At 34.2% G+C, this 13,082-nt stretch overlaps 3 protein-coding genes and 1 long non-coding RNA gene across 4 annotated transcripts; 2 read left to right on the forward strand and 2 right to left on the reverse strand.

Moving 5' to 3' along the window:
- Positions 1-290: 290 nt before the first annotated feature.
- LOC108857042 (choline-phosphate cytidylyltransferase 1) lies at positions 291-2,857 on the reverse strand. Its single transcript, XM_018630964.2, has 8 exons — positions 2,587-2,857; positions 2,258-2,371; positions 2,080-2,175; positions 1,911-1,953; positions 1,669-1,824; positions 1,492-1,572; positions 771-869; positions 291-696 (listed from the first exon to the last, which is right to left on the reverse strand). The coding sequence occupies exons 1-8, from the start codon at positions 2,760-2,762 to the stop codon at positions 484-486; spliced, it is 978 nt and encodes a 325-aa protein (XP_018486466.1). The 5' UTR covers positions 2,763-2,857; the 3' UTR covers positions 291-483.
- Positions 2,858-3,968: 1,111 nt separating this feature from the next.
- LOC108857535 (uncharacterized) lies at positions 3,969-5,729 on the forward strand. Its single transcript, XR_001950363.2, has 3 exons — positions 3,969-4,389; positions 5,198-5,369; positions 5,477-5,729. It is a non-coding gene; the product is annotated as an uncharacterized LOC108857535 (long non-coding RNA).
- Positions 5,730-5,792: 63 nt separating this feature from the next.
- Positions 5,793-7,841, reverse strand: LOC108857534 (probable pectinesterase 8). Its single transcript, XM_018631527.2, has 5 exons — positions 7,360-7,841; positions 7,063-7,234; positions 6,632-6,838; positions 6,198-6,457; positions 5,793-6,093 (listed from the first exon to the last, which is right to left on the reverse strand). The coding sequence occupies exons 1-5, from the start codon at positions 7,812-7,814 to the stop codon at positions 5,937-5,939; spliced, it is 1,251 nt and encodes a 416-aa protein (XP_018487029.1). The 5' UTR covers positions 7,815-7,841; the 3' UTR covers positions 5,793-5,936.
- Positions 7,842-9,645: 1,804 nt separating this feature from the next.
- LOC108858514 (uncharacterized) lies at positions 9,646-13,042 on the forward strand. The gene is made up of 4 exons (XM_018632431.2): positions 9,646-10,379; positions 10,686-12,317; positions 12,402-12,545; positions 12,629-13,042. Exons 1-4 carry the CDS (start codon positions 10,293-10,295, stop codon positions 12,869-12,871), a joined length of 2,106 nt encoding a protein of 701 aa, XP_018487933.1. The 5' UTR covers positions 9,646-10,292; the 3' UTR covers positions 12,872-13,042.
- Positions 13,043-13,082: the final 40 nt, after the last annotated feature.

The raw sequence follows: 13,082 nt of genomic DNA on the forward strand, positions 1-13,082 counted from the left end.
GCTTTCGATTTTTTCAACTTTTAGAATAAGATTTGTTTTTAAGGATCTTAGCTTTTGAATCTAAATATAACATTAACAGGATTATATTTCAAAATTATGGGTTGTTTTGGGTCTAAATCTTTATTCATGTTATACCACAGTCGAAAACATTAGTGGCGTATATGTCACGTATAGAAAATAGTATCTTTTGAAATTGTCATTTTATCATATGCCTAATCAAAAACAGAACTTACTGAAATCACATATTAGAACATCGAAGGAATCTTACGGCAATATCCAAAAAAAAAAAATAACTGAAGGTTTAGAAAAATTAACCCACAACAAAAATCTAAGAAAATGGGGGCAAAAAGATTGCGTGTATAAGAAAATAGATCACACAAACATTTTCTAAAGTTTTGTAGCTAACTAATAAGTCATTTGATAAGCATTTTACTGCAAAAGTAGTGAACAATAGACACTAAAACAACATAAATTTGTGTTCCTCTAGTTACTTTTTATGGCTTTTGAGGCACTACATTGCTCTTCATAGTACTCTTCTTCATCGTCTTCACAGCTGTCAACAATGTCATGCTCGAAATATTCTTCATAGAACTGTTCCTCTGTGTCTTTATGCTGATTGTTTTGATCCTTCTCGAGCAATTCTTTGGACTCTTGTCGCATTAACTTCTCCTGGATTCGGTCTCTGATGGCAGTTCCCTAATAAAAGTTATTTTATGACAGATTAGTCCAAAATCACGAAAAAGGGGATTGTATTAGGTTTGCTAACTTACCATCTTATGGCAGCCTTCTTCAAACATTTCAAGGAATCCAGCTACCCAACGATCTGCATTCTCCACCCACTCATTACGTACCATTTTCACAGTTTGTATCTGCAAGAATTAGAACGTGTATTTGATAGATTAGAGGCTAATAAATCTATGTCCACTTAACCATATCATATAAATTTCGATATCAGGTATCAGAGATCTTAAAGAGAGAGCTCCACCACAAGACAGAATACTGTTTTCATAGCCACACACACGAACTGTATGCTACTACAGTCTACAGATAGATAATTCAACCACTTGCAGTGCCATAATCTAACAGAAGAATCCTGACAACAGACTCTCACAAATAGGTATAAACTGGAACATTCCTAGAAGGATACCTACTGAACCAGAAACGGAAGTTGACGAGCTTTTAGTTTAAGTTACACAGTATCGTCATATTTTTTTAGATTTACAATTGTTTAAGACGCAGTTATATTTCTCCAGGGCTTAACTCACAATTCATTTTTTATACGGCCGTTCTACAAAAGTTCAAGGGGGAAGACTAGAATTGGTAGAGAAAAGGCCTAAGCTTAGCTTACTCTTCATCTAAATGGGCCTAAGCTTAGCCTACTCTTCATCTAAATGGTGTCTCCAGAACTAAGATAAGCAGATAACCTCTAACAATCAGAACAACGGACTCAGGTATGATCAATCTACAAAGGAAATGTGAGAAAATATGTACCTTTTCCCCAACTTTCTCTTGTTGTTCTTTGACCTTCTCCTGAAGTTTCTTCAGCCTCATATTAACTCTAAGTCTCTTTTCCTGTTGCAAGTCAACACAATCCAAAGTTTACTCCTTCCTTCGTAGGGAAAATTTCAAAACAACAAGATGAAAAAGGTCGAGAAATGATGTCCATACTTTGACAAAGCTGACTCCAAGATCCTCCCTTGAGTATCCCCTGTCAAGGTTACGCATGACATACTGGTTATAATCTTTCACTATCCTCATTATTATATCCGAAGTAGATATCCCTTCAGTTCTCTTAGTCTCCTTAAACCTCCCGACTTTTTTGACCTGCAATGGATTGAAAACTCAGTGACTATCAGTCACAGATAACGGCAACAGAAAAAAATGAGATATTAACATCAACTCAGACTCACGAACTCATAGACATCATTTCCAGCTCCACTGGCATCAGCATACCTGTGGATAAATATATATATTCAAATAAGGTTAGTCGACACTGAGAAAGAACAAAGCTAATTGTTTGAAACAAAGTTCACAAATTTCAATATCTTTTAACAAGACAAGTGATATAAGGTAGCTTACGGAAGAGCATCATGGGCCACATAGGCAATACGGTGCTTGTCAAGAAACTCTTGGTTGATCACCCACGGTGCATCAGGGATAACTTCATCCACCCATCTGCATACATGATACAATTGGTTAACCATAAGCATCACTAGCACAAGCAAACATTAAATTAGTGGGAGAAGAGTCTTCTTACTTGCAATGTCGAAGAGATTCATATCGTTCTTGATCATTCATCACCGTCTTTCCCTTATACTTGTGAGTAGTCTCATCGTTGCAGCATCCCACCAGAAGGTAAGTGTTTGGAAACCTGCTTGGGCCAAATACCACCAACAATGTAAATCACACGAAACGAGTCTACCTACCTACAAGGAATAAGGCTTTGAAGACTCATCAAAATCAATCCTAACCTATCACCATGATTCCACAAAACATTACACACTCTAACAGCTACGCAAATTCGGAATCGAGACTGAAACAATGAGGAGGAAACATTCGCGGGAGAGATGACAAAGTATAACTAACGATTTCTTAGCCTGTTCGAGAGATCGAGCGTGGCCGAAATGGAACAGATCGTAGATCCCATCTGCGTAGACACGGATTGGAGGATCAGACGACGGAGGCGAACTCCTCTCCGTGACGGAGTTGGTTACGGCGGTTGAACGTCCGTCTCCGTCGCGATCGCCGTCGACGTTAGTCATATCTTTTCCGATAGGTTGCGAAATTCACAAAGGGACTGCGAGTGTGTTGTTCCTCTTTATTCTCTTGAGCAGCATTTTCCCCGAGGAATATGCGAATGTGAAAGAAGATGCAATTGCAATTAATGTTTTTTTCTTCTAAATTGAACCGAACCGGCCGGTCCGATTAGGGTTTTTGGGTATTATTATCAACATACATTTGCATTACCACTTTTGGTTAAGCAACAAAATCTACCTTTTAGTTATGAACTCTGCATTTAATTAAAAGAAAAATTCTTTGTCAAGTACACAAGTGATTATTCCGTGCATACACGGATATAATTTTTTTAAAAATAAATAGTAATTGGTTATATACTATATAAAAATATGTTAATTTAAAAAATTTGAATTAAAAAATTATTGAAGTCTTAAAATTTCAATTTTTTTTGTAATTAACGGTTTACACTTTTATTACAGTAAATATACAAATGTTAATAAAATCATATGAGTAAGAAGTGTCAATAATAAATGTTTATATTAAAATATACAGTATATATTTGTCAATATCATTAAAATTTAGTTATATATCATACAAAGTAAATAAAATAATTATTTTTCTTTATTTACCAAAAACATGTGTAAATCAACAAAATATATTGGTTTTGATTTTTGTGTTTATTTACTTTAATGTATACAACTTATTTTTGAAAGAGGTGGTTTCTAACATGTTATTTTATCCTTACAATTTTATAAATATAATTCTTCAAAACGAAATGATTTTTAATATTAGAAACATTATATATATTATTTCATTCAGATTAGATAATTTAGTCCAAACATGACAATGTTATACACCTTGAGATAATTATAGAAGTTGACAAAAAATAAGATAATTATAGAAAAAATAATTTTTAATATTATTAAGTTACAAAAAAATGATTTTTAATATTAGAAACATTATATATATTATTTCATTCAGATTAGATAATTTAGTCCAAACATGACAATGTTATACACCTTGAGATAATGATAGAAGTTGACAAAAAATAAGATAATTATAGAAAAAATAAACGTAAACTAAATTATGCGCACGCCAAGGCGAGACCATATAAGTTTGGAATATGGCTATATTTTTTTCTAAATAAATAAAAAATATTTTTTTAAATTCGATCTGGTAGCGTATTACTATTTTGCAGCATCAGTCGCTCTCTCTATATAATCCCCACTCAGTCCTTTAACAAAATAAACACTCTTCTCTCTCTCTCGTAAGCGAAAAACAAAATCCGAGAATTAGGGTTTCTTCTTGACATCACTGTTCGATTTCGTTTCCTCTCTGTTTCCAATCCCGAAAACTAGGGTTTTTTTTTAGCAATGGCGACAGCAACAAGTCTGGGTCGTGATCCTCCGCTGTTCTCGTCTTCCTCAAAATCTGATCGTGCGGCAGCGATAAAGATTAGGTTTGCGGATATCATTGTCAAATCGAGTAGAAACAAGTCTGAAGCTATGATGAAGATCAAAAGGGAGAAGCAACTTCTGAAGAAGAAGAAGCTTCAAGAAAAGGCAAGAATCGAAGCAAGAATGAGAATGAGAATGAGACAAGAGGCAAGGCTTGCGGTGCTGAAGGTGGAAGAAGAAGAAGCAAGATCAGAGTGTAAGTACTTCAATCCTTTGTCTGCCGAAAAAGAACTGTTAATTCTCATTGGCGGTTCTCGTAAGGCAAGAGATCGATCTTTGCTTAAACAGTTTGGGTTGGTTTTGAAAACTGATATTGATGATGCTCTTCTTGATGATCTTGAGGAAGGTGAGATCGTTTAGACTACTAGTACGTAGTATCATAGTAAACATTGCATATAAACAGTATTAACCAGTGATGATGATCTGCGTGATGATCCTGAGGAATGTGAAGCGTTTAGTGTCTAGTATCTTTTTGTTTTGTTGTTGTTTTCTCTGTGTATGATTTAGGAAACATGTCTACACTTTTTTTAAGTGGAAGATCATGTAGAATTGTTTGGTGGTCTTTGATTCTCTATAAAGTCTTGACCTTTACTTGTCTTGTCTTCTTGAGGAAAGCGGAATCGTTTCCAAAAGTATCCTGACAATTAGAAATCGAGTCTTAGTAAAACTTGTGTATAAATAATCGTTTTAAAGAATGTAAGATTTACAAATACATGATCGTATGGAATTGCTTGATGGCTAATTGCTCTTTGTTTCCTTATAAAATAAAATAAAAGTTCTGAGTTTTGGTTTTGATTACCATTGCAGATTAGGTTTCAATCTTTTCAATCCTCTGTTCTGAATACAGAGCCAACAAGTTTTTATTTCTCTTTTTGGTTTTCTTGATTGCTTTCAAATTCGTTATATCTATTCGAAGATCCTACTTCTTCAGCTCAGATGTTGCTTCGGCTGTGCTAAGTTTTTACCTTCTTGACTCACTCAATTGATTTCTCTTTCTGATTTAGGATGGATTGACCAGGCTTTGAGCTTGGAAGTGACCAACCTTCATTCTCTTCACAGCAAACAAACGCACAGAGTAACAAGGCATTACGCTTTTTTTTTTCTTATAGCTGATTGATCATGTAAAGTAGAAGATCCAAGGCTAGGCTTTCCATCAACCTACAAAGATCAGAGGAGGTATCAACAACAAAATTGTCTTTACTTCTGTTAAGTGTCAGGATGAATTTCTAACAGTTTAAGAAGATTCGTATGGTAACCTCTTGTAGTATGGTTGTTTATTTCAGTGATAGCTGCAGGTTGAGGCCCATGGAAGCTTCATTGTGCAAAGGCTAGTCTTGTTTTCAAATAGTAGAATATCTAATGTCTCTCAGTGTAGTCGACATCAAAATACATGTGTAATGATTGAAGGATCGGTTGAGGTGGCTGCGAAGGAGGAGTTTGTTTCCAATTTGGAAGTTCCAGTTAAAAAAATGATTATTGTATGAACTTTATAATTTATGTTAATTTTTCATCATCTTAATCCACGTAATTCATGTAGTTAGTAATATATTATTGTCGTATAGGTGTGTCACAGCATGTAGGTGTACGTTGCAACTATTCTTTCATATTAACAAGTTATTTTTTGCAACAAATTACTATGTTCAACAAGTTTACATGTACAACTCATTTCACATTTTTCATTTCAGTCTCGTAAACACAATAGGTTACTGTTATAAACAATATGGTTAGAGATTATGATTTCATCTAAAGATCAGAGAACTGTAACCACTGATCTCCATCAATAAAAGTTGTGTTAATGAACTGAGCAACTTGAGTCTCATTAAGCTTCTGAACATATGGTGCCCTTTTCGAAACATCAGCGCCTGGACCCGAACAGTTATACTCTCCATAAAATATTGTCCTAACCACAGAAACAAACATGTCTCTTAGGAATTAGGATTATTCTTAATAAATCATCCTTCGCTAAAACAAATAAATTAAAGCATGTTTAGTATATGTGCTTACGCATCCCTAGATGGATCGTTGAAGTTGTTCCAGCCTTCAGATGCGATAACATCAGTCATGTAAGTTGAGACAAAGATGACACGCGAGTAAGGCCTCCAGGCACGACCTAGCCACACGTGACCAGTGCCGCCTATTGTGCAGTTGACGAAGGAGAAGCCACTGTTCTCGTCCTTTGAGTTACGTCCATTTGCAGTCACGGCTCCGTTGACCGACTTTGACCCTGGGCTCACTTGGTTCGCCATTGATATTATTCGACAGTCCTACTAGGGGAAAACTTATTATAGTACCGAACCAAATCTTAACGTGAACTTCATATAACTTGTATATATGAACTTCGGGGCTCATATATATATATTTGTTTATAGTGACGTCGATAAATTAAGTCTATTTAAATTCCCTCTAAAATGATGCTGAGAATGTAAATATATATGTACCTGGTAGAGAGATTTAGCGTTGCCGAAGATGAAATCAATAGAGCCTTGAATGTAGCAATCCTTGAAGTAATGACGACCTCTATCGTCATGAAGAGTGTCTTGAGCTCCAAAGAAACCACATCCCAAAAACACAGATTGATCTCCCCCGATTCTTATCGCCACCGCCTGAGCTCCTACATCTCCAGGCTTCGGTATCGGAGCCATGTTCTGTCACAAAATATAGCACAACACCAAAAGTTATTTACCATACTCTTTGATATTAGCCTATTATGGATACCTAATCAGGTTTCATCGGATAGAACTATACCCAAAAATTTAACCTAGCTAGGCTTGATGTTATTAAATACTACTATCTTTTATCCTAGGCTTTCTAGCCTCTTTTTAATTCAAGTATGTTAGTTGCTTTTATTTGTCAAAAATAATGAAATTACCATGAAACTAATGTTCTTAGCGACGAACTGAGAACCAAAGACTTGGACCGTGGCACAATAAAAAGTTCCGTTAGCCGAGTAGGCCGTATCGTTCCAAGCTATGGCTGTCGTCTCGAACCCTTGTCCTTGTAACGTGATATTTGGCTTAGTCTTCGGAATCACCACTTTTTCACTGCCACGCAATAAGTATATTTATTTACTTTTACGTATAGATTGTTTTCTAAAATTTAATAACAAAATTGATTGTTATGACAATTAGTGGCAAAAAATAAAGATATGGTTTACACGAAAACATACTAGTACATGCCGGAGTTGATCCATATCACGTTTCTTCTCTGACTATAATTTCCGATTGCGTCCACGGCTGATTGCACGGTCGTGAAATTGCAGCAGCCTTTCTTATCCACGCAGAGATATGAAGTCGTGTCCGTGTCAGGTGGAGGTATATTTTTGGGGAAATCGTCGCATATTGTTACTTTCTTTTTGGTATCAGATGGTTTTTGAGGGTGATGATGATGATGGTGGTGGTAGTGGTGGTGGCAGCGGCTGTAAACGGAAGTTATAGCTGAATATGATATAGCTTTGATTGTATGCAGAACATTGAAAGGATTGTGCATGAAGGCTCTAGGATCTGTGTCAAATAGAGTTTTGGATGCTAAAATGGCTATTATGGCAATTCCTATAGATATAGGTAATGAAATTGTTCTAAATTTCATATTTTGGAATAAGTGATACTTGGAGAAAAATGGCATTTGGAATTTTTTTTTTTTTTTGAGAGAAGGAAGGGGTAAAAGGAACTTAATGAATAGGAGAATACAAAAAATAGACATATATTTATACGAACAAAGTAAAGAGAAACATGAAATTGCATGAAGTATAAGGATTTGTTGGAATGCCTTGCAAATTACCCTTTTCTAATCTTTGCTTTCTTATAATATTAAACAATCTCAATCGACCAACCAAAAATGCTCATAACTTTTACAAGAATATATATATATATATATATATATACACACACACATATATATATATATATAGTGTCTATAACTAATAAAAAGGATTATTCATATATTTTATGATAATCATTTAGATGGATAAATCATATACAGGTACATTTTGTTGTTGTTATACCAAAGACAGAAAAACTTCAATTCTAGATATGCATTTTCAATATCTCATTATTTGGAAGTTGGGTACACATTTAAAGTTATTGATTAACTAGTTGACTATATTGTCTTCAACTTTATGAAAACTAGGATAAGGCTATATGATACAAAAAAATAAACCAATTATCAACAATGAACCATTTAAATCTGGATCTGACATTGTATCAACTCAAACAGGGAAAACCAAAATAAGGGGTGGAAACGTGGAAGATGAATTTAGACAGTTAATTCATCCACCAAAGTTGCCTTTCAAAAATACAAAGAGAGACCTAAGTTGCTGCTATCCACGTTTATAAACTCTAAAACAATTAAAAGAGAGAGAGTTGTCTTCATCTTTTCCATTGACATCTCTTGGTCTTATTCTTATTCTCCATATGCATTTTCATTTCCCCATTTGCGAGAGAACTTGAAACATTAAAATAAAATCAAAAAGTTCAGAAAAGAGAAAGAAAAACATATTCAGCAGATTCAAGTAAGCATTTCAAAATACACCGTCTTTTTTTTGGATTTGGTGATAGGTCCAAGTCGTCTTTCTGTTTTAGATTGTCTTAAAATATAACTATATATGATAGTGATAATGACAACTTCTACTTAGGGATTTCAATCGATCAATGATCAATTGATGGATCACCTTCTTGTACTAGTAGATCATGCATATTATGTTTATGCATATTATAATTTTTGTCTATACGTAAGTTGTTTTAAAATTTAACCATTGATTATTCTTATATTACTGATTCTTTTCTCTATAAAAAACATGATTCGATCGTAACATTAAACATGGTAACTCTTTTGATGATATCTCTTTCAGAATTAGGTCTTACTTGCAAATTCCAGGATATGTATCTATCTATAAATAGCATTTAAAAACTGAATGTTTTTCGGTTATATCGTTTTAAGTCCGGTTCAGTATTATATAATGAGAATTTTTCAATTTGATAAGATGTTAGTAGTATCTTCCACATCTCTAATTTATAACCATGATATTCTTTGTTTTGTGTTTAACCATTTTTCTTGTTTAGTTAGTATATTTGTGTCATCACTAGCTATTCATCTGGTTTCGTCGGCATTGCTTATCATTTTTTATTATTATGTTAACTGAAATAGTTTTGTGAGTCTTTATCTTAATTAGTTGTATACTTGAATTTATTTCTTTTTTCAAATTATATTTGTTTCCAATTTCTTTAAAGTAATACTAGTGTTTTCATTTGAAATTTATTTTTGGATATTCTTCTTGTCAACTACTACACATATAATTAAAAACTATTGCATACACAATTCTAAGATACTAATTTGGTGGGGTTTAACATGCCTTTATTTTTAGTTGACTTTATATATTGACACCCTAAGCACATCTTGGTAAGTTCATATATTGTACATAAATCACTCCTTAATATTAAATAATACTTCCCTGTATATATTTTCTTTATTGGTTGAGAAAAGCTACTGTTAACTTGTTATCTTACTCTTAAAAAGGTACATCTAATCTTGATTAGTGCGTCAATGTCAAACGGTACAGAACATTGATCACATAGTTGAATATGTTTATGGCTTTATGCTTAATGGTTTGATCAACCAAATAAAATTAAGTTTGATGCAAATTCTGTTTGGAGTTTGGTTTACTTTATAATGTAATGTGTAATTGTGTATGATCTTAAAGTATTTAATTAAAAAATGTTAAATTCATATAAAGCCTTTGTTCTTTTTATAATAATTTAAAAAATTGTTTTTGGATAAATAAATCTACCTTTTACTTGAATATTATAATGAGACACTGTTTAACCTTTTTTCATGCACTGTTTAACTAATTATATTTTACAATCTATTTTATAATGGTTGAAATATTTTGGTTTCTCTTTCTTACAATTTAGTGATCTACTAAGGATTTCCTTTTTCTATAAGATGAAAATATTGCGGTTGGAATGTTCAACTGAACTTGATCACATATCTTGTTATGCAAGAAACAAAACTTATAAAACATGGTGAATTACAAAAAAAAATCATTAGTACTATTTCAAAATCTTCATCGGTGGCCGAACAAAATGTATATTTAGGAACTGATTGATGGAAAAAGTAACAAAAATGAGTTCCGAGGTCTATGTCGTGAAAGGTGCACCTGAGGATGTAAAGACGATCAATGTTTCTGTTAAGGTAAATGATTTGTTTGTTCATAATGAAACTTTAACAAAAAAATTAATGTTTGTTTTTTTCTTTTCATTGAACATAGATGTTATCCTCTACAGTTTTCTTGAAACTCTCTAAGATTCATATTCAAGTTCACTCCTAACTATTACTCATGGAAAGTTGTTTTTTTTTGTATCGGTGACATTAAGTAAGATTGAAGATATGGCAAAGAAATATTTTAGTTCTTAACATGCCTTTAAGATCTAATGTATCATTTGTTTTATTTTTACTAGTTAGCATAAGAGATTAAGTATTGTGATGGTTTGATTACAGGATGTGAAGGGAGAAATGACCAAGGAAGATAAAGTTATGAAGAAAGAAGAGGAGGATACTACATTTGATGGTGGGTTCATAAAAGTTGACAAAGAAGGGGTTGACACTAAGGATGGTGAGAAAACAGAGAAGCAAGTTCCTATTGAAAGGAGCTCAAGCAGTGAAAGTTCACAAAAAGAACTATATGAATTGCAAGAAAAGGTGAAAGCACTCAAGGTGGAACTGAACCAGGAACTTGAGAAGAACAAAGCTTCTGAAACCCGGTCTGAACAAGAGTTATTGGCTATTAAAGATCTTAAGGGTAAAGTCTCTGAACAGGAAAGCATTAATCTAATGCTAAGGGAAAAACTCAAAGAGAAGGTCTTATCTAAAGACCAAGAAGGAATCATCAGAACTGCGTATGAGAAGTTGACCAAAGTGCTGAAAGAGAAAGAAGTTCATGAAACATCTGTAGCAGAGATCACCCGTGAAGCAGCTAAAACAAAAGAGACCTGCAATGAACTTGAAAAGAAACTGAAGATTTCAGATGAAAAGTTCTGCAAAACAGATGCTCTACTGTCCCAAGCTTTGTCCAACAACTCTGATCTTGAAAAGAAACTGAAATCTCTGGTGGAGCAAGTATCTCAACTAAAGTCTGCTTTGGCAGTGTCTAAAGAGGTGGAAAAAGATTCTGCTAGACAGATGCAAGAGTACCAAGAAAAGCTAACTAAACTGGATTCTTCTCTAAACCAATCATCAGCAAGAATCTCAGATCTTGAAAAAGATTTGAAAACTGCTTTGCAGAAAGGTGCAGAGCACGAAGATCTTGGAAAAATGAGTACTGAGCGCAGTGTTGAGCTTGAAGGTTTGTTTCAAACATCACAGTCTGAGCTGGTGAAATCAGAGGAGAAGCTGAAATCAGCTGAAGAGAGACTTGAGAAGCAAGCAAGAGAAATAGATGAAGCTAACAGAAGAAGCACAGAGATCAAAGATTTGCATAAGCACTCAGATCTTAGCATTCAGAAGGCGATGAAGGACCTCAACATCATAGACACAGAGGCCAAGTCATTGACCGAGAAATCGAAACATCTGAAAGAGAGAATAAGATTATATGAAGACAAGTTGGCTGAGGCATCTGCTCACTCGTTTTCTTTAAAACACGATCTTGATAAGTCATCCTTGGAGAATGAGTTACTATCAGATACAAACAATCAACTCAAGATCAAGATTCAAGAACTTGAAGGCTTTCTGGATGCTCAGAAGGAAACCGCTACTGAAAGGTATAATCAGAGAGACATAGAAGCTAAAGACTTGGCTACAAAGTTACAATCCCATGAAAACCTAATTGAAGAACATAAAAGCCAAGTTCTAAAAGTATCTGAAGTTGCTGATACTAGAAAAATGGAGCTTGAAAAGGCTCTACTAAAACTCAAGACTTTTGAAGATACAATCAAAGAGCTTGAGAAAGAAAATGGATCTTTAGCTGAGGTGAATCTAAAGCTGAACCAGGAGCTAGCCAATCATGGGTCAGACACCAGTGGTTTTCAGGAAATGTTGTCTGCTTTAGAAGCTGAGAAAGACCAAACAGCAAAAGAGCTTGAGGCTTCAACGGAAGCTGTAGAAAAATTAACAAACAAGCTTACTTCTGAAGAGGTTAACTGTTGTTACAGATTTCTTTCAAGCTTGTGATTAATATGAGTTCTGATTCTTCTTTTTATTTCTCTGTGGCGGATGTAGAAAGAAGCGGTCTCTAAGAAGCATTCAGAATTGGAAGCTAGTCCACAAGAAGAGCTTGAAGCTAAGAAGTGTATGATCGTTCATCTCGAATCACTGTTGAAAGATCTTGAACAGAAAGTGCAGCTTGCAGATGCTAAATCTAAGGTCTGTCATGCAGACAAAACCGCATTTTCAACTGTTTCTTTGGTATACAAATACTCTGTTTATGTAGAAATCAAACTTTGCAGGAAACTGAGACTATGGGAAAAGGAGAAGTAGAAGTTAAGTCTGGAGATATTGATTTTTCTTTTCCAACTTCAAAGCAACGTAAGAGCAAGGAGGAGTCAGATGCTTCTGCTTCACATTCGTCTTCTTCAGGAAACGTTACAACACAGATAGCTGACACATCTCATCTCATGACATTGAAGATTGTACTTGGAGTTGCTCTTGTGTCTGTCATTATAGGTATCATTCTTGGTAAAAAGTATTGAAGATTCTTACTGGTGTGTCATTGTTTTTTTGGTGTGTCATTGTTTTTTTTCTTCTTTTTATGTATGAAAGATTTCTTGTGGTTTGGGTTTGGTGTGTTTTCTTGCTTTTACCATCGTTTTTATTATTAACACTTTCATGTTTGCCAAGTAAGGCCACTTTTTCTCTTCCTCTCTTAAGGGAAAACATAACATTGTCTATCTTCAAAATTGT

The sequence above is a fragment of the Raphanus sativus genome, chromosome 5 (assembly GCF_000801105.2).
Source record: "Raphanus sativus cultivar WK10039 chromosome 5, ASM80110v3, whole genome shotgun sequence".
Classification (NCBI taxonomy): domain Eukaryota; kingdom Viridiplantae; phylum Streptophyta; class Magnoliopsida; order Brassicales; family Brassicaceae; genus Raphanus; species Raphanus sativus.